General features: G+C 54.2%; 1 protein-coding gene across 1 annotated transcript; it reads right to left on the reverse strand.

Moving 5' to 3' along the window:
- Positions 1–8,227: 8,227 nt before the first annotated feature.
- TBX3 (T-box transcription factor 3) lies at positions 8,228–20,915 on the reverse strand. The gene is made up of 8 exons (XM_077787158.2): positions 20,510–20,915; positions 19,446–19,890; positions 17,408–17,675; positions 16,026–16,172; positions 13,832–13,908; positions 12,336–12,493; positions 10,350–11,053; positions 8,228–9,735 (listed from the first exon to the last, which is right to left on the reverse strand). The coding sequence occupies exons 2-8, from the start codon at positions 19,838–19,840 to the stop codon at positions 9,289–9,291; spliced, it is 2,196 nt and encodes a 731-aa protein (XP_077643284.1). The 5' UTR covers positions 19,841–19,890; positions 20,510–20,915; the 3' UTR covers positions 8,228–9,288.
- Positions 20,916–21,067: the final 152 nt, after the last annotated feature.

Below are 21,067 nucleotides of genomic sequence, written 5' to 3' on the forward strand. Positions count from 1 at the left end.
GGTTCAGTAGCTGTGGATGTGTGAGGGAGGGCATCAGGAACCCAAGGAGACAAAGCCAGGAGGCCTCTGCCACCCAAACCAGCCCATGGCACAGCCAGGGGGGTGACAGTTCCCCTTGTGAAGCCCCTGCACTGCTCTCAGAGCGCAGCTACACTCACACACACACACCTGGAAAACTCTGGGAGGTTTCCTGCAAAAATGCCAGGCCCGAAGCTGCTTCCCTCCGAATGCCCAGCACAAAGGTTCTCCTTTGGAGTGCGTGGAACTCCCCAGAGCCCATCCTGTCCGTGCTGGAGGCAGCGCTGCGCTCCTGCTCTCACCCTCCCGATCGCAGGTGAACAGAGGGAGGGAGGGGCTCCCAGCATTTCCAGCGGCGCCTCTTCTCTCTGCCTCTGAAGAAGGAACACTTTCAATTCGGATCTTTTCCTTTCGGCTACTGCAGCTTGCTCCTCTTCGCTGCTCACGCCCGGGACCCCGCCGCTGCCCTGCCCGCCTCGGGGGGCCCGGAGCGCGGCGGCGCTGCCGGCTGCGCCCGCCAGGTGGCGCTGCAGGAGCGGCGGAGGCGGCCCCGGCAGCGGGAGCGCCCCGCTCTCCTCCTGCGGCCACCCCGGCCCTGCTGGCTTCATGAGTCCCTCATTGCGTGATCTCCCCATTTCAGGGCGAAATGAGCCGTGGCACGAAGATGGAGCGTCCCCCTCCCCATGCCGACCTCGTCCCCAATCCATCCATCCCTTTCTCCATCCCGCTCTTGCTCCCTCCGTGCCCGGAGCCGGCCAGGCCAAGCGCTCCCGCCCGGCCGGTGCAGCCTCCTGACAGCAGAAGTTTGGAGCCGCGGGATGGCGAGCTGGGGGTAAAGGGAGGATGAAATTATCGTTTCTCTCTCGTCCCTACCCCTGGGTAAATATTTGGCAGAGGGAACAAAGCAGAGCCGCCTGTGGAAGGGGTGTGAACACAAGTACCGGGGAGACTCACGCCCATTTCCCTCTCCTTGAACGGGACCCCAAAGCTGTCCCGGGGGTGGCGAGGGAACCTGGGACTGCTCTGCCAACTGTTGGCAGAGGTGAGTTTACCCAAAACACGCAATAGCGAAAGTATCGCTAAACGAATCGAGCCGTAGATCCCAAATCCACCGGTTCGAGCCTCCGAGCCCCATTCGGGCTGTGCTCCGCCTGGCGGGACTAAACCTGGGAAAGCCGGGGCCGGACGGGATGGGGACAGGTCGCACCGTGCCCGGCGTCCCACACCGCACCCGTCTTGTGTGGAACGAAAAAAAATGCACTCACAGCCACATTTCTTTACATTAACTTTACATAATGACACACACATACGCGCATGTGTTTGAGCTATATAAATACAAGAAATGCACATAAAACTGCTTTCTGAAAATCACGCGCAGAGAAAGCTGTGCATAAAGTGTCATCCAGCTACAGAGCGGCTCTGGAGCTCCTGGAGTGGCCGTAACCACAGCCCTGAGTGCAGGCGAGCACGGCCGGGCTGTGTCCGGAGCTGCCGCCCGGCTGCGCTCCCGGTCCCGGGGTCGGCGGCGCTCGCCCCGCTGCCCGAGGGCTCGGGCGGCTGCTGCTGAACTCGGGCTTCTGGACTGCTTTGCCCCTCCGTTATTGTTATTATTGGAAAACGTTGTCATCCATTAATTAACGTCCCTGCTGGCCCAAGCGCCGCTTTTCCTGGGAGCGAAGCCCTCGGGGTGCGAACCAAACCCCGCTTGCTCGGACCGAAACCATTTTCGGACAGGTCGTCGCTCGCTGCGCTCCCACGCGTGTTCCCCCCGTGTTTCGCCAAGGAGCCCTCTCTGGACAGGTTATTCCTCCTCTTCTGGAAGGCTTCCTGCTGAAAAAGCGTATTTAAAATAAACCAAAAAAGCCACAGGACCACCGCCACCAGCGTGGGGCGGCTCTCGGGTTCACCCCCCCACTAATGACTGACGGCTGGTGCCACTGAGACAAATAAATACATCGTAAGGAGGGCAATGGGTCGCGAGTCGTTTTGGCCCTAAGGTGAGATTTAGCAATGACCGCCCATTAAAACGAGCTTTTCACTTTTCCTAGAGGTAGCCCCTACCCCCACCCGCTCCAGCAAGGGAAGCGGGGGAGCCTCCTGAGCTGCTTTATAATTGTATTTATGTTTGAGAGGTTTTTTTCTGCTTGCTGTTTAGATCGGAGACGGGAGAAATGAAAACTGGCTGAAAAAAGACACGGGAGAACGGAGGAATAAAAAAGCGCCCCTCGAAAATCCACGGGGAAGGCCAGGAATGGACAGCGAGGGAAAGCTGGGGAAATGCATTTTCAAGAAGCCTGTGGGAAATAAACGCGAGAGCGCCTAGGAGCAGTCTCCGGGCAGAAGGGACAGAACCCTGCCGAAGATCGCGGCGACATCCCCGAGGGAGCGCGGTGGGGCAGCGCGGTGGCGGGGACCCCTGTCCGGCAGAGGCACCTAAAACGGGACTCCACGAAAGCTTGGAGAAATCCCTCCAGCTCCCTCCCTGCCCCGAGAACACCTCCTTGTTTTACCGAGCCGTCAGCCCAGCCCAGGGGATGCTCCAAGCCGGACCCCGCGGCCCCATGCCCGGCCGGCTCCCCCTTTCCCCGGAGCTGCTCGTACCTTCACTGGAAGGAGCAGGTCCAGGGGGGAAAAGCACCACTGGCTTTTTCTCTTGAGTTTATTTCCTTGATAACTTTATTTTTTGTGGGTGGCTCTCGGGCGGCTTGAAAGGAAATAAAGCTTGAAAGGACCTCGGAAAGAAGAGAAGCCGGAGGCAGAGGGGAGCTGCCCCGGGAGGGGAGGGGGTCGGGGTGTCCGTGGGGTCGGGTCGGCTCCGCACAACCCAGCCCGCTCGGTGCTGGTTTGGTTTTTATTTCAATGCCTTCTCTGGGAAGGTTTTTATGTGGTGGGAGAGTGAGGGAAAGCTTCGTTTGGTGAGACCAAGGTGAAATTCAGCAGGAATTATGGCCGCGGTTACCTGAGCTAAAGGTCGAACTCTGTTTCGGCTGAGAGCCTTTAGAAACATAATAATTATTAAGCATTTATTCTAGAATAATCAGGTAATAAAAAGCAAGAAACCAAAGAAAGAAAGAAAAGATGGATTAGAAAAGGGAAAGCCCAAAGGTGGTGTCTGCGAGGCGGCTGCGGGTTGAGCTTCCACGAAGGAGGGTGGCAGGTAAGGATAGCGCAGCTCCGGAGCCCCGCAGAAGCTCCGGGGCCCCGGCCCGGCCTCGGGGCTCGCCCTGCCCGCAGCAGCCCCCGCGTCGGGGCGAGAGGATGGGGCCAGGAGCTCAAAGAGCGCCTTGGACGGCCACTTCCAGCTCAAGGGCTTCGCCTCGCCGTGTTTTTACACGCCTTAATTGTTCCCTAATAATGCGGGGTTTGGGGAGAAGCACGTGGGAAGTTTGAGGTTGGCTGGAGAAAAAAAAAAAATCAAAACACCAAAACAAAAATGCCAACAAGAAAAACCCCGAGGCATCACCCTCCGGGGCTGCCTCCCTGGGAACCGCTGGCTTTTTTTTCCCCACCCGTAACCAGAAAACTTCAGGTGCAAAGGGACAGGGTTGCGCGGCGGGTCAGGGCGACACCGCGGTGCGAGCCCCCAGATGCCCAGGCTGGGATGTGCTGCTGGGGGTCTCTTCACTCCCCCGGGACTGTCTGTACCGTGGGGGACGGGATGAGGGCTCGGGGTGGACGGGGGTTTCTGTGCGAGGCGCGGCTGGAGGTGCCGAAGGAGCGACGGGAGGTTTCTCCCGCCCCGTTTCCCCCATCAGATGATTCCGACCCCGCCGTCCCGGCGCCTGCAGCGCGGATCCGCCCGGCCGCCTGTCGCTCCCGGCCCGGGTGACAGGGACCGGGGGGGCAGCAGGGCGGTCCCCGCACGCTGCCAAGCGCCAGCGCCTCGAGGCAATCGCCTCATCGGCCTATTTACCCTCCCGAGACTGCAAACAACGCTCCGTCCGTCAGCCATCCCTCCGTCCGTCCGTCCGTCCGTCTCTCAGCCCTGGCCGGGCCCGCGCGCGTCCCGCTCCGGTCGCCCTCTGGCAGCGCCCCTCGCCCCGGGCAGGAGCTGGGCAGTGCCCCCCGCACAGCCAGGGCCGCTCCCAGGGGCTTGGAGTTCCCCCATTTTGGGAAGAGCTCGTCCGAGAGTGGCCCCGACCCCGCTGCCCACCGGGGACTGCGGCTTGGGCTCCCACCCGGCACGGCACTCCTGCAGTGTGCACTCCAGTGTGCACTCCTGCGGACACAAGGCTGATAAATTTCAAGCAACTCCTCTGTGTTTTTAATTTTTTTTCCCCCTTTTCTTTTCTCTTCCCTTCTCCCAAACTCTTTTTCTGCCTTCCCAAAATCGTTTCCCGGTGCAATCCTGCAGCCCGAGGCGAGGGAGGAGGCGGGATGGTCCCTGCTTCCAAGATTTTTACGAACAATCGTTAAAGAAACCAAACTTTTTTTTTTTCTTGTCTTTTTTTTTTTTTTTTTTTTTTTTAATCTTCCCCTGTACAGAGGCCGGAGAAGTCCCTTTGATCTGCGAGGCCTGGCGTGCTCCGAGCCCGCACGCCGGCTGTTTGCGGGGAGGGGGCTCGGCCGCGGGAGCCTCCGAGCCGGGACATGAAAGGGGGGACGGGAAAAAAAAAAAACCAAAACAACAAAAAGAAAACCAGAAAAAAAAAAAAAAAAAAAAAAAAAAAAAGGACGTCCAGGGTACGGGAGATCGACCGAAGGGCTTAAATATTTCATATTCCTGGAAGCTGTCAAGGCCAAAAACAACAACACGCCTCCCGCCTTCCCCGGAGTGTTTGCAGAGGGCAGGAGCGTGTGTGCGTGCGAGGGACCGGGAGGCTGCGGGGGGGCGGGGGGTAGAGAGGGTCATAAATTTTCACTTGTAATCAATCAATAATTAACTAATAGCGGAGCGTGGGCCGAGCGCGCCGGCGGCGGCGGGTGCCGGCCCGCCGCGGTGTCGGTGTCGCGCTGCCCCCGGGGCGCCGCCGCTGCGGGAGCGATCCCCGCTCCTTCCCCTCCGTCCCGGCGGGGCGGCCGCGGCCCCGCTTTCCCAGAGACTTTGGACTCGGGGCTAAATCTCCCGTGGGTAAAACGCAGCTCGGCTCCGAGCAGAGCCTGCGGGAGCTGCGCCGCGCCGCCCGGCCGGGGTGCGGGGTGCGGGCTGCGGGGTGCGGGATGCTGGCTCCCCCCGGCGCGCCCCGAGGTCCGCCTCGCTGCGGTCGCTGCCCCCTCCCACGGGCCGTGGGTCCCTTCGGGGGTCTCGGGCGCTGCTCAGGCTGCTCAGGCTGCCCGAGAGGTGGCGCCGGCGCCTCGCCGGAGCCCCCCCGCCGCCGGCCACCCCCACCCAGCGCCGGGTCGCCTGCATCAGCCATAAAACCATTGAGGATATCAAGACAGGCGCCAGGTGAGTAATAGACAGGATAATCCACAGAGATTGCTCGCTGTTTACCTCCTTCCACAAGCGCCACAAGAGTTACTCATTAACGTTACTATATACAAATAAGATACACAAGAGATAAAGCCATTTGCAAGTCAGAGTTACACCTGCGGTACACGGATTTCTTGCAAGGGCATGGCGAGGGGGAGGTCAGCATTAGGCCCGTGGAAAAGTGGGGTTTGAAGCAATCAGGCTGCACCATCTGCCTTAAAAAGAATAAAGCGTGAGCTCGGGGGCTGCGGCGCCCCGGGGCTGCCGCTGCCTGCCTGGCTTGAGGGGCGGCTACCGGGCTCCGGGGATGGCAGGAGAACGAAATGGGAAGGGGGTCTGGAGGTGGGTGTCTGTTGCTTTCCTCTTGACCATCAGCAGTGAATTCCTCGGCAACGAGGAAATTTTCCCCACTCGTACACAGGTCAGAGCGGCTCTCCTCCTCTAAGAGCCATTTGGGGGACCAGCAGCTGAGAAAGGGAAAAAACTGAAATCCCCGCGTGATTCCTGAAGCCAGAGCGATGGGAGCGAGGGGCCGGGGCTCTGTCATGGCCCCGTGCCTTGGCGCTGCCGCTGGGGCCGGAGCTCGGCGCAGAGGGGAAAGCCGCTCCCGGGGCAGGGGTGGCTGTCCCGGGGCTCTGTCCTGCCGACCGGATCCCCTCGGCACCGGGTCCCCTCTCCCGGAGCGGCTCCAGCTCCCACCCGTGTGGAGGATCCGTGTGGAAAGCGGTTTGTGGAGCTGCAGCCTTCGGGCCGGCTGCGCAGCCGCTGCCTCCTTCTTCGCGTGGATTCTTTTTTTTTTTTTCATTTCTTTTGTCAGACCCGCTGCCACCTCTATCCCTAAAAGCCCTCCTCGCCCAGGCCAGCTCAGGGGAGCATCAGCTCAAGTGACATTTCCAGCAGCCATCACCTTGAGCCGTCCGATGGTGGGGAAAAGAAGAGTGAGACAAAAACTCCTGCTCAGCCCAAACCTTCCTCCCGCTCAAACAGCGTGGATTTAAACACAACCCCCATCCCCAGGTTGAAATGGGAAGGGTCCCGTTTCCCCACGAAGGGGAACACTTTCATGTTCGTGGGGGGGATTTTTAAATTTAAAATTCGAGGGAAAAAAAAAAAAAAAAAAAAAAACACAACTTCATGGCCACTTTTACCCCCCGGATCTCCCTTTATCTCGCCGGCGCAGGAACCGCGGGCCGAGGGGCAGGCAGAGCATAAAACAGGATACAGGCTGGAAGTACATCCTTCGAATATTTATTACTGGCGGACGATGAATCGCTTTTCAATATACGGGCCACTAACTGTTGAAGGGATGGGGGGGAAAAAATCTCATTAACAAGAAATATATATGTTCTGCTAAAGGATGTGCTCATAGGCTGGCAGTGGTACAGCAGGGGCTGCCAGCTCTCCTCAGCTCTCCTCTCAAGTGACCTCCCAGGCCACTGGTCCAGCCTGGATGTCTGTCCCCGTTCCGGCCGTTTTCCAGCTTAATCTCGATATATCACGAGCCTAAGGGCGAGAAGGGGCGATTCCAATAAAAGGGTGAAAAATAGATTTTAAAAAAACATGTATTTCCATGTGATAACTAACTGGGAAAGCCAAATCCTCTGCCCGGACAGGAGAGGAAAACGAGCCCAGCAGCAGCATCAACTCCTGAGCACTTTACCTGGAAACTTTGAAGGAGGGCTCTGCATTAAAATTTAACCGATCTATTCTCTAATTCTTCACTTTTGCGTTATTAATTTATGACAGATAAAAGCATAGCTGAGCCTTTCTCATTAACTTTTCAAACGCCACTTAATATTGTTCCATTAAAAGAGGTGACTTTAGTAGCCTCTGGATCGACTTTAAAAGCGAGAGGGATAAAGACGGGAAAGGTACATTAAACAGCTTGCTTAAAACTCGTCCTTCCCCCCCAACAATTCAAATGACACCACCTCGACTGGTTCGTACTAGCTCCTCGCAGGAGAAATATCTTAATATTGGGAACGGGAAAGGGGGTGGAGGAGAAAGGCAGAAGAGGGATATATATCTTTCAACCCCTCCATCCTCCCAGGCACTTCGGGGAGGGTTGGGGTGAAGGCATTTCACAGTACGCCCAAGACATTTCAATAAAAATTTATTGAAACTTCAGTGACTTTTAAAAGGGGGGGGGGGGGGTTACAGAAAAAAAAATAGCAAGAACTTCTCAACATTTATATAACACAAAATATACCTTCATTTTTTTTTTCTTTGAACCAGCTCTGAGCACCTGACTTTCAACCCAAGAAAATATGCACTCACTCAAACAAAGACAACAATAAGCACAGTAGTGAAACTCCATTGCGGGGTTGTTTTCTGATGCACTGGGGAAACAGGCAAAAAAATGATAGAAAGTACAGAAAATCCTAGAATCTTCACCTGTTATGGTTTTTTTTCTCTCTCAAGCCACTGGAGAAGCCTGTTGTCGTGTATAAACATATATAATTTTGTGGTTGTTGACATTCTGAACGTTGAAGAAATCGAGGATTAAAAGCTACCATGGCACACTGCTTCGTCTTTTTCTCTCTTTGAATTTTTTTAAGGTCTTTGAATAATTTGGTTTCTTTCTGCTTTGCCTTTTGCATTGGCTCCTTGACCAAAGGACGAGGTTTTCCTGGGCTGAGCTCTGATTTAAAAACTGAGCCCTCACAAATGGGGGAATTTCTCCTCTGGGTCGGGATCTATGTTTAAAGGAATTACCAACTTGAAATGAAAACGACTAAAAATAAAAACAGAAGGAAAAAAAAAGAAGACCGCTGCAGTCGTATTTACAGAGATATGTACAATGTCAATAAATTAAAGTTTAATTTTGAGTATTCATATTCCACGTATTTACAAGAGTTATCAAATAATTACATAAATACTTTGTTTTAATAATAGTGTCCACTCTTTTCTTCTTCTCAGTATGTTAAACCTTGTTATTGCATATACAATTAAAGAGGGAAAGCTGTGATAAATCTACAGTCGAGCTACAGAGGTTTTTAGATAAAATAAATTCACTTTTTTTTCTTTCCAACTACATGTCTTATTTTTGTTGCTACAAGGGAGGATGTTTAAGGTAGAGGGACAAAGGTCTTATTTTCGTTTTTATTATTATTAATAATAATTTTTCCCTGGGATTTGAAACGAGCATTGAAAATAAACATCAAAACCCCACTGAAATAAAAAAATACCACCACCCCCCCTCAAAAAAAAAAAAAAAAGCAGACTACTCTGGAACATGCAAAAAAAAAAAAAAAAAAAAAAAGCCACCAACTGGCTCTCAGACATCACAATAATATTTTAAACACACAGCTTCCCTTAATATCGACTGAGGGGGTTGTGGTTAACAACCCGCCCAGGAAACAACTGTTGAAGAACCAATACGTGAGTTACTTACACGCCTTTCTTTCAAAGAGAAAAAAAAAATCACTTCTCTTACTTAATTTTTATTCGTAAGTTTGTTTGATTTTTTTTTTTTGTTTATTTTTTCTTTTTTTTCTTTTTTTTTTCCTGGTGTGTTTTGGTTTTGGACTTTATTTTTTTTTTACACTGGTAAAAAAGAAAATAAAAGGAGGATGCCACAAACCCCACTCGATCCCTGTGAGGAGGCTCTGACCCAGCGCTCCCCCATCCCCGACCCTTTTTCCCTGCTCCTCCAGATACCTTTTTGTTGCTAAGCACGCACACAACGCCGCGGGATTTTATATGTTAAAAAAAAAATATTGGGGGGGGGGGGAGAAAAAAATAAAAACAAAATAAAGAAGGGGATTAAAAAAAACACTCGCGGGGTGGAGGATGTGGTTTCTTTCAAACAAAGTGCACTGCGAGACTGATTTGAAATGAGCTCCCGGAGGCCGGGGTTACGGGGAGCCGCTGCGGGATCTGTCCTGCTTGGGGTCGAGCCCACTGACCAGGCGCTGGATGTTCTGCAGTTCGCTGGTGGCCGCCTCCTTGTCCGCGCCCAGCTTGGGGGACAGCGACACGGAGCCGGACGAGAGCGTGGAGGAGCGGCTGGTGAGGTCCGAGGCGGAGTCCAGGGGCACGGAGCCGGGGCTGCCGCTCAGCCCGCCCGCCTTGCCCTCTGCGGAGCCGGCGGCCAGGCCGGGCAGGGCGGTGGTGAGGAGGCTGCTGCCGTCCGACAGGGGCACGGGCAGCGGGTAGGGGCTGTAGCGGAGCCGCGGCCGCACGGCGCTCAGGAACGGGTGCCGGTGCACCGAGCTGGAAGCGGCGCTGGAGGCGGCGGCGGCCGCCGCCATGTAGGTGTAGGGGTAGGGGAAAAGGCTGCCGAAAGGAGACATGGCCAGGCCCTGCGGGAGAGGAGGAGAGAGAGGAAAGGGTTACCGGCCCGCACGGCTGCCCCGCGCCAGGCGCTGCCCCGCGCACGCGGCCGCCAGCGGGATGGAGAGGGGAGAGCCGTCCTCCCGCTGCCCCGGCCAAAATCCCTGCCCGGGCTTTGCCCCGCACGGCCCCGCTCCCGCCGGGCCCATCGGGGGCCGAATGGCCGTGGGGGTCTCTCCCCCGCTCTCCCCCGTCACCGGGGATTCTCTTGCGCTGCGACAAGCGCCCTTTACCCGCAGGTCCAGCCCCCCTCCCGCTCCGCAGGGCAGCCCCGGGCACATCCCCCCGCCAGCGGCTCCGCTCCGCAGGCCGGGACGCGCCTGGCCCTGTCCCGGTGGCGATCGGCGCTGCGGGGCTCTGCAGGACAGCGGGGAGGCACGGAGAGCTCGGGGACATCGCGCTGGGCCACCCTCCCCGCCCACAGCTTTCCCTCCGACTTGCCGGCAAGCCCTGTGACCGGCCCCGGAGAGGGGCAGTGGGGGGACATGGAAGCGGGGAGTTTAAAGGAGCTGCCCGCTGCCCTCCCCCGTCCCCAGGCGCGGAGCCCCCGGCCCGGCGGGGCGGCGCGGGGGGAACGCGGTACCTGTGAAGCCAGGACGTGCTGCTGCAGATGGAAAGGCAAAGCAGCCGCCGATGCTCCCGAGAGTCCCTGGGCCGCCGCCGTGGCCATGACCGTGTTGTCCAGTCCCGACACCCCGGCGGACGCCCCGGAGACGGTGGCGAGGAGGGGCCCCATGCCCGCGGCCATGCCGGAGAAGGCTCCCCCCATGGCGAACTGGCCGGGGTGCAGCAGCAGCGGGTGCCCGTTCCCCAGCGGGTTGAAGAACTGCTGGCCGGCCAGGGCAGGGGGAAAGCCGAGGTTCTGCAAGTGTCCCTGGCTCAGGTGGGCCGTGCTGTCGGTTTGGACCGTCAGGGGGGTGAAGGGCTCTTTCCCCAGCAGTCGGTTCTCATCTACTTTGGGGCCATCCCTGAGGGGACTTTTCAGTTCCTCGCCGCTCAGGCTTCCCCCCCGGGTGCTGGAAGAGATGGTAGCCGGGCTGTGCCGGGAGTCCGGAGGGGCTTTCTCAGTCCTCTCTCGGCTCCGGCTCCCTGCCGAGTCCCCGGGGAAGAAGTGGCTTTTGGAGGGGCTGCCGCCCTTGTCCCGGGGGTCGTCCCCCGCGGTGGCAGCAGAGCTGGCCGGCGCTGGGGTGGCGGCGGTGGTCGTGCTGATTTTGCCCGACTCGTTTCCTTCTAGCAAGGGATCGTCTTTGCTGTCTGCATCGCTGTCTCCCTCGCTGGGGCAGAGATCTGCAAGACAAAGGGGGCCCGGGGCTGGGATCCGGCATTGCACATCCCGAAATCCCCACCGGGCTGGGAGAGGGGGCAGAGACGCTTCCTGATCGGCCAGAGGTTTGTATGGAAATACTTCCCGTTTTTTATTATTACATAAATAAATACAGCCCCCGGCTCCCACCGCCCCGTCCAAGCCAGCCCGAGTTTTACACAACGCAGCAAAATTGGCTGCGAAACAAAGCAGCGGCCCAGAGCAGCGACCCCCCAGCCGGGCGGGCCCGGGGCCAGCGGCTCCGCTCCCCGGGGCTGCCGGAGCCCCCAGGGACCCCCCTGCCCTGGAACGGGACGGCAGCAACCTCAGGGCAGGGCTGAAGGTCCTTGGGGACGTGTCTCCTACGAAGTTTTCCGAAGTTTTCATCCCTTTCAACGGGTGAACTTTGCAAACGCACACAGAGACACCTCGCAGCCATCTTCATCACCCCCTGGGCCCCCCTTCTCCCCAAACACATGCACGGCTTTGCTGGATTCCTCTGCACTTCATCTCCTAATTTCAGCGCCCCAGGTGCGAAGCTCTGCTTTGCTTTTCGGGTCCCCTCCCAGCTCCCCTCCCCTCAGCTCGGCAGGCCTTTAAAAAAAACGAGTAAAGCAACTACAAAAAAGAGGCTGTTTCCTCCTCCCCCTGCCCCCCCCGCCCCGGGATGGATTAATACATAGGAGAGAGCTGCAGACAGCTCCCAGCCCCGCACGGAGAAACCCAGGGTGACTTTTCTATAACAAAGTTCGCGACTGTATCCAGGGGAAAGATCCTTCCTCTGGTAACAGAGGCAGTGAGGGATATTAATGGAGTGACTCCAGTTTTGAACTTTTGCCCCGTGGTCTGTCTTTGCTCCCTTGACTCGGAGCTGGCTCCTTTCTGAACCAAGGAGGGGAGGGATGAATGTGCAGCAAGGGGAGAGGGAGGCCGGGGGGGAAAGGGAGAAGGAGAGGAAGAGTGAGGAAGGCAGAGAGAGGAGAGTGAGAGGGGAGAAGGGAGGAGAGGAAAAGACAGAAAGGAAAGAAGAAGAAGAGTGAGGGAACGAAGGAAAGAGAGGGCAGAAAAACTGAAGAGAGAATAGAGAGAAGAGAGCAAAGAGACAAAAAGAGAAAAGAAGGGTAGAGGTAGGAAGGAAGGCAAGAGGGAAAGAAAGAAGGGAGGAAAACAGGCCAGTGCCAGAGGGCAGTGGTACAGGCCAGAATCTGCCACCACAGAGTGGGCACCCAGGCTCTCCCAGAGGAGACCAGGGGCCACAGCTCTCACCTTTGAGGCTGGAGGTGCCCACGGCAGGCACGGCGGGACAGGAGGACTGGGCAAAGCACTTGAAGGCCGTCTGCTCATTGGACGACTCGTCCGAGGTGGGGTTCTCCTTCTTCTGCCTCTCGTCGTACACCCGCATGGACTGCAGGGTCAGCTGCTTCCTGCGGGCACAGACCCCGCTGGGCGAGGGCCCCGGTGCCCCCGGACCCCCCTGCGCCCAGCCCCTCCTGCAGCTCCCACCGGGGCCCGAGGAGCACAGGGGAATGCAGAGCCACGGTCCCCTCGAGGAGGAGGAGAGCGTTTTGGCAGGCAGGGCTTGGCTGCTAATGAGAGGAGATTTCTTGGAAGCGTGAGCAGCTCCTCAGCGAGGGCTGATATTAAAGACAAGGGGCGGAGGGGAGAGGGAAGCATTCCCTGGAGATTAGCTTTTAAAAGGCAAGGATGTTCCAGAGATATGAGCCATCTTAATGGTTGCTAAGATTGCTAGGAAGTGGTTATTTTGTTAGGCACTTTATGTAATCTTTTCACCAACAATTAACCCGGAGTAAAAAATCTATTTATATTTAGAGAAATTAGAAATCATTTCCATCCTGTGGCTCCAGTACTGGCTTTATTTTCACACTGATGGACAAGAGGAGCTGGCGTGTGCATGTTTGTGTGTGTGCTGGGCAGGGAGAGAGGCTTCTTGGTTTACACCACGTTCTCCCCACTTTTTTATTTTGTTGTTTGTTTGAAAAAGGAGAAACAGATCTATTTATTCATTATCTAAACCCCTGTGCAAATGGCTAAAATATCCTGTCTCCTGTATCTCAACAGAAGAGACATATCCCCCATTAGAGGAATAAAAATTGACCCTTTTTTCTGCAGATATTTTCTTCTTATATTAAAAATAAAAGTCTTGAGTCCCATTATAACGAGTTCTGTCTGCCTACCTGGGGCACAAACTCTGTCCTGCTGCTTTTGGAAAAAATAAAGAATCTTCTATCATTAATTATTTCCATATTCATGAGATACCTCTGTCCAAACAGTTTATTTCTGTGCTTCTCCTCCATATCTGTGTTTCACCTCCATTTCTGTGTTTATTTCTATGTTTCTCCTCCATTTTACTCTTTTCCAGACAATCCCCAGAAAAATGCCAGAGGAGATTCACGCAGTGCTCAGTCCTCACTTGTCCCTCTTCTCCAGCCCCAGATCCAAACTACACTGTAATATTCCCTCTCAAATTAGTAAGGGAAAGTTTTTTTTTCTAGCAATATTCGGTTCATGTACCGCACTCCCTTTGGCCAGTCATCCCCTGTGACGTGAAAACTAAACGTGGAAAGCAGGAAAGAATTCCCATGCAATCCGTTTGACGCTATTAACGCCAAGATCCTTATGGATTTTGGCGGGGGGAAGTGTGGTTTGGAGGCAAGGCAAGGTGATTTTGACCTCTGCTCATGTTCTGAGCTTAACACATGAAAACCAAACGAGGAGCCTGTAAAGAATCAAGCCAGACTCACCTCTTTTCCCTTCTTCCATTCCCGGTGTCCCGAAAACCTTTGGCAAAGGGATTGTTGTCAATTTTTAATTGCGTGATCTATAGGATAGAGAGAAAAAAGAAATAGCTAGGGGGTTGGGGCAGAATAAGGAGATTTTTATATTATAAAATAACAGCAAACCCTACTCGTCCCAGTTCCCCTAGTGCTGGCAGGAGTAGGACTGGGCAGGGGGCAAAGGTCCCTGGTTTTTGGGTGAATCCATGTGTTTCTCCTGAGCTGTTTGGAGGCAGCTTGCCCCCAGTCCCCCGCCGGGCTGGCCGGTGACCTGGACCGTGGTGGCAATGAAAGAGCCCCGTGTTGCTGCCACCACATCGGAATTAATTGAGCTGTGCAATGAGATCCATGCAAGTTATGCCTGTGCTTAAAACTCTTTAAATACCATAATTAAACCGCAAAGGAATCATACCCACCCCCTTGCTATAATAAAATACTTTATATAATCGCATTATGCTCCATGTGTGTTGGGGCGCCAGGGGTACCAGGAGCCAGTTCATATTTTTTTGGGGGGTGTGTGTGGAAGTTTTTCGGTTTGGGTATCCTCGGGGTTCAGGGAATGACTGTTGGGAGGGATGAGGGGTGCGGGGCATCCCGCAAGTGCCGGGTGCCGGCGCGTACGATGCACGGAGCCGAATTCACAGCCCGGCCGGGGCTCACCCCGCTGGGACGGGATGCGAGCCGTGGCAACGGGAACGCCGCCTCCCCGCCGCTCCATTCCCGCTGGAAGCACAGCCACCCCCCAGTTTAGGAGCAGAGGATGACCCCGAAAAGCAAACCCCGCCTGCGCCCGAATGCAGGCAGGACCGGCCCCGGCTCCGGAGTGACCCCCCCGCCGCACAGACGGGAGCAGGAAAACCCCACTGCTAAAAGCAGCGGGACTTTCAATCCAGGTGCTCCCGGCCGTGCCTTCTGCTCCCCCCGCGCCCAGCCGAGGGCTCCCCGCCGCTTCCGCACGCCGCTTCGCAGCCGATTTCATGGCAATCACACAAATATGCTCATTTGTGTCCTTCAGCCGAGCCGCCCCCAGCTGATAGACCCGGGCGGCCAGCCCTGCTGATAAGTCCCAAAGCAAAGTCTACTCTCTGTACACTCATTTTCTTTCAGTTTCCTCCCAAGTGCCCGGCTGCAGAGAGAGAGGAAAATAGCCCGAGCCCCGAGAGGGAAGCGGTTTTTTGGGAACGGAGGGCAGAAGGGTACAGAGCCCCCCTTTTCACCCCCGAATTTTTTACGGTGAAGGATGTGAGGGGCAGAGAGGGGCACAGGGCAGCTGCAGCGAGCGGGCGCTGCGCATCCAGAGCCTCTGCGCTCAACCCACGCGAACGCAAAGCTGCAATTCACAGACAACAAAAAAATCAAAGCCCCCTTTTTGGCTCCTTCGCTTCCTTCCACTTGACTTAGTAATCGTAAATTCGCCGTTTGCCACTCTCCCAAATATACCACCTTCATCGCAAGCGACAATAAACCAGCAGCAGTGGAAAGGCAGCGTTTGCAGTGCTGCACAACTTTCTTACATGGGCTTTTCCAGCCCTTCCAGCTAAATTCAAGTGAGATACCCCTCTCTGACCAGAGCATATTTCTGCACCACAAAAAATAATAAAACACTGCAGGATACAAAAAAAAATATCATAATATTATAATAATAGGAACCAGACGTGCGCTCCAGCCTTATTGCCAATTGCTGTTAAAGGAGCTAAAACAGCACAAAGGCCAGGAAGAATTACAAAATCTCAGCCCCGCTGCTCTCCCCACTCTGTCTTTCGACACACGGAGCCGAGTCTTTTTTATTACTTTTTTTTCCCTGATGCATCTTAGATTAAATCCACACTAAGAGCAGCAAACTCCACCCCATCCCTTTCCTCATACTGGGAAGATATACTGGGGAAAAAAAACCCGGTAGAAAACCCCTAAACATTCTCCCCCTCACCCTCAGTCCTCCCTCCTTTTAATTGCCTTCCCCGAGGTCGGTATTAGGAGAGTGCTCGACCCCCTCCTCCAGCGCCTTCCCGAAGTTGGATCAAGGAGGTTTTGGGGGGAAAGATAAAGGAGGGCAGAGAGAGAAGAGCAAGATGGGCTTCGTGAGTTTTAAGGGAACAATGCAGGGTAAAAGTTCTCTTAAAAGCCAAAACACGTAAAACAAATCCTCTCTTAATCTCCTTACCTTATCATTCTGGTATGCGGTCACTGCGATGAATTCAGTCTCCGGGAAAACGTAGGTCCTGAACGTGCTGTAAGGAAGCTTGAGGATATCGTTGGCTCGGACGATGTGGAACCGGGGCTGGTACTTGTGCATGGAGTTTAAAATGGTCTGGGGGGGGGGACAGCGGCCGGCAGCAGAGAGGGCAGGAGGGGGGAAAGAAGACGGTCAGCAGGAGCAGCATTTCCCCCAGCCATCGGCACTTTCTCCTCCTAATTTGCCTTCCCTCTCCTTCCTCCCCTCACTCCTCCTCCCCGCCAAGCACACTCCAAACACACGCACATGCCTCGCAGCATCCAACTAAAAGTCCTGACAGCTCCAGCTCGCCGGGGCTCGGCTCAGGCTGGACCTCTCAAAGGAGAGGAGAGAGGGGGAAATCCCCTCAGAGCTCCGCTCGGAGAGGGGGAGCAGCTGTTTGGGCTCCGGCAGCAATGCCTTTTGATTTCAAAGTGTAAAACAAAAATAAAATCGAGTCAGGCAGGAGCAGCAGCTACAGTTGCAACACCACCACGAGAGCCTCGGCTCGGTCTAATTGCGCGCCCCAATTCACTTAAGGCCTTCTGAGAACGGCAAAAATGTATCGTCTAATCAAATCACAGCAGCAAATGCAATCTTCGGCACATTAGAGATCCCCCGGCCGCGGCCACCAGCAGCAAGCCCCGGCTCCGAGGCGGAGGCTTTCCCAGGAATAGAAAGAAATGGCCAGGATCGACAGAGCACTTATCAGCAGGTTTGTTTGATTTCACTCTCAGGGTAAGTTTTTATCTCTGCACACCCGGTAAATGTAAAGGAGTGGATAGACATGAATGGGCAACTTGACCTCTGCTTTTAGTCCCTGTTTATTTTCACTCCGGCTTGCTTTACATTATCCAGATTAATATAGATTTAAACGTTTGCGTACTTAGGCCTTTAAGCCCTTTATACACATATGCATATCGTTTTCCTACGCTTAGAAAGTGTGATCGACTTTATTAAAAATATATATAGATATATAAAGTCACCGCAACTCTGAGAAATATCGAGTTGCTCTGCGCTGGAAATGAATCCCTAAAGTTAACGCTGCATGGCACGGGGAGGTTACAGAGCAAACTCCAGGCTTTAATCCTGACCCCAGCAGGAGGAAAAATCAAGGACTGTTATAAACCGGGCAGATGCCCGTCCCCGGCTGCGTGGGGAGATGTTTTTCCCCGTTTTCCTCGCATTTTGGCCGCCTGCCGGAGCTGCCAGCGGGACCAGCCCGGCCGAGCAGCCGCCGTGCTCCGGGCACACCCCCCCGGGACCCCCGCTCCGGCCGGGTGGCGAGGGAGGGGAAAAGGGGGGCAAAGGAAGGTGTAAAAGGCACTCACAAATCCGTGCTTGTCAGAGATGTTATTAGTGAGCTTCAGCTTGTGAAAGGTGACGACTTTGGACATCCATTGTTCGCCGGTGGCCGGGCTGTCCGGGTGGATGTACATTCTCTTTGGCATTTCAGGGTCAGCCTTGCCGGCTACCATCCACCGGGAATTATGGAATTTGTACCTACAATCATCAGCCGCCACAATATCCATCAATAAAATGTACTTGGCCTTTTTATCCAGTCCAGTGCATCTCACTTTAAATGGAGGAAACATTCTCCTATGGGCAGAGGGGGGAGGGAGGAAGTGGGGGGAAGAAAAGACAAGAGAAAAATAAAATGTAATTAATTACAGCGTTTAAACAAGCTTCTGTATTTTGGTAGCGTGTCTACCAAGCAACTTCTTCAGTTCTCAAAAGCAGCAGAGTAAGTGTGTGTCCAGCAAAAAGGTTTCCTCTCCTCCCCCCACTCCTGCCCCCAGTGAAAAGGTTTCTCAAATGCTTAAAAGTTGCAGGAGAAAATGGTCCCTGGATGGGAAATGTACGCATTCCCTAGAAATCAGCAGACGCCTACCTCTCTCTGCCATTCCTAAACAGCAAAGGCCCATTTGGGGCTCTCTGATCTCTCATTAGTTTCCTTTTTGCCTGCTAAACAAAGAAATGGGAGCTGATCGCACCCCGATAAAATAAAACGTCTGAACTATTACAACCCAACCTCCCGATAAAGTGAGGAGTTTTACACTTCGCAGACGAGAATAAAAAACCCCAGCGAGAGCTGCCGGGGCTCTCCCCGTGCTGCGGCCACCTGGGGATCCCCCCGTGTGCCGAGGGTTCTCTGCAAACCCCGCTCCAGGTCCGGCTCCAAACTGCAACAGGATACCACAAATTTGCTGTTTATTATATCGAGTGGTTGGCATTCAGCAAATCTCAACTTAAAAGGAAACACATGACTTTGCAACATGTAAGAGCTTTTAATACTGGCCGAGGCTTTCACGCAAAAACTTTTGACCACAATTAACAGAAAAAACTTCGGGAAAGCAGTAAAACGGGCGAGGAGAATTTTTTTTTTTTTCTCCTTGGTGCTTTTAAGGCTTCTATTTATTTTTTTTCCCCCTGAGCCTGTAGCCTGCAACTGGTGCTTTGCAAATAGGCGAAGCTCCAGCAAGGCAGCTGAAGGCCATCTAAGAAGACTTTTCAGGAGTGGCTTCCTCGAGTAATTCTCCTGGCAAATCACATGTGGAGAGTTTGGGAGGTTTCTCAGAGAGCCCCTTAGAAAAACACCCGGGTGCAAAGGAGGTTTTCACCCTACGTATCATCACAGAAATAGACAGAGTTGTAAAAGAGCCCAGATGTCAATGAGTAGCGAATATAGAGAGAGATTTCAGACGGGTAAACCTATAAAAAGCAGAAATGCCGAGCGTGGACGCGCCGTGTGTGTTCATTCATTCCCACGTGAAGGTTACATAAATATAGGGACAGGCAGCGCGGAGCTGCAAACCCTTCCCTGCCACTCCAGCAGCGCCTGCAGGACGGCTGGGGAGTTTTGTCAGCTTTTCTCTCCATTTCCAGACATAACCAGCCAGCACAAACCCAGCCGAGATCCCAGCACAGACACACCGAGCCTATCTGCCCTCCTGCCCCAGACGCCTCTCCAAAGGATTTTTCCTTCATTCCCCTTTCTTAAGGAAGAAAAGCTGCGTGTAGCGAGGCTGAAAACCAGGCCAGCCCCTTTGCCAACCCCAAATTATTTTTCTTCCTGCTCCCAGTCTTCTCCAGCAAGCATTAAGCTACTGAACCATGAAGGGACCCTCTCAGCCCCTGCACACGCACATGCTCAGCAGGGCCGGGTCGCGCCTGGGCTTTTCCCGGCAGCCTGGTGCCCCAGACGGGCTGGGATCTTCAGCTGCCTAAAGCTTTCCAGAACTGCAGGTGAAAGGAGATTTACGGAGGAAACTGCCGGGGAGAGAGCCTTGCCCTGGTGGGGTGCAGAGACTGAGGGGTGGGGAACGGTGGGGGGGGGGACAAAGGCACGAACCCCAGACCCAGACCTACCTTCCCGATTTGGTAATCACCATCTCTGTGCCTCTTTTATGGAATTGCTCCCAAAGCTCTTTAGCTTCCAGATGCACTTTCGGATCGTCTTCTACCTCTTCTTCTGGCTCCAGAGTTTTTAAAGGCCTCAGATGGGCTGCTGCCTGGTGACCCAGGGAAGAAAAGGGAATGCCAGTCTCTGCAGCCCCCACTAACTGATCCATGATGGGTTTAGCCAGAGCCCCGGGAAGGGAGAGGGCGGCTGCTCCGTTGGGAGGCAAAGCCAGAGCCGGGAAGAAGGGAGGCTGATGTCCCAGCACAGCGCTCATGGCAAAGTCCGGTGCCCGGTGCGGTAAAAAGGGATGATAAGCCATGCTTGTCCCAGGGATTACTGGATCTCTCATCGGTAAATTCATCCACTCCACTCCTCGGTCTTCCTACTGCTGGAGTAGTCCCGGAGTGGTTTCTAACAGCACATCACGAAGAACAAAAATTAAGATAATAACAATAACAGCAATAAAGCACCAAAAAAAAAAAATTAAAAAAAAAAAAAAAGGGTTGGGGAAAACAAGCCCTAAACAGCACAGTACATGAGGGAGAGGCAGAACTTCTACAGCCTACAACTTCCCGAGCCGGGGCACATCCCCAGCCCTCGGGACAGCGGATTAACAGGATTGTTCATTATTAGTCTTGCTTTTTCTCGTGTTCGGTCTCTGAGGCTTTGTTTTGCTTTTTAGCTGTTTGCGTTTTTTTTCCTGAGTGGAAGTCCTTGTGCTGGAAAAGAAACGCAGAAGAAGAGAAGAAAAAATATCCACCGGGTTCGCTGTCTGCTCCTGTTGCCGCAGAAGAGCTGGACAAGCCGAAATCCTTTTTTTTTTTTTTTTTCCGTCTTCTTTTTTTCTCTTAGTCCCAAACCCCTTTCTCTTCTTCCGTGGCGGAGAGTGACGGCTCGAAGCTGGGTTTTCTTTTTGGGTGGCTGGCTCTCTTCCCCCTCCCCCCCACCCCTCCACCTTTCCTCCGTACGCTCAGGCTGCAGAGCAGAGGCTGGGGAAGGAGGGAAAGCAGAAAGAAGCAAACAAACCCACCCCCCTCGCCGAGGAAGGCTCCTGAGCAACCTTCAGCAGCAAAAACTTGTAGGGAAATCTCGTTTCCGCCTCGCCTTCCTCACTCCCCAAGCAGGAGCTGGTCAGGGTGCCCTGATTTCCATCAGGATCTCTTCTTTCTTTCACCCTCCTCCTTTTTTTTTTTTTTTTTAATTTATTTTTTCCCCTCTCTTTCTCTTTCGCTGTGCCTCAAAAAAAAAAAAAATCTGGCAGAATTATACTGTTGTCTCCATAAAAGAGAGAGAAAGTGAGAGGGAAAGAGAAAGGAAGAGAAAAAGGGGGGAGGGAGAAAGAGAGGAAAAGAGAAAGAGAGAGAAGAGAGAGGGAGAAGGAGCCTCTCGGCTCTGAGAATTCCCTGTGAGTCTGTGCTCTGCGCGCACCCGATCGTAGGGATGTGTTGTGGGTTACAGGGGAGCTGGAGCCGCCTTGATTGGCTCTTTGACGCTTTCGGACCAATTGTGAGGCTCCATAGGCGGGGTTCTGACAGCTCGGGTGGAGGGGGACAGCGCCGAGTTATAAAAAGAAGGTGTCGGAAACTGT

This window comes from Lonchura striata, chromosome 15, assembly GCF_050655825.1.
Source record: "Lonchura striata isolate lonStrDom1 chromosome 15, ASM5065582v1, whole genome shotgun sequence".
Lineage (NCBI taxonomy): Eukaryota > Metazoa > Chordata > Aves > Passeriformes > Estrildidae > Lonchura > Lonchura striata.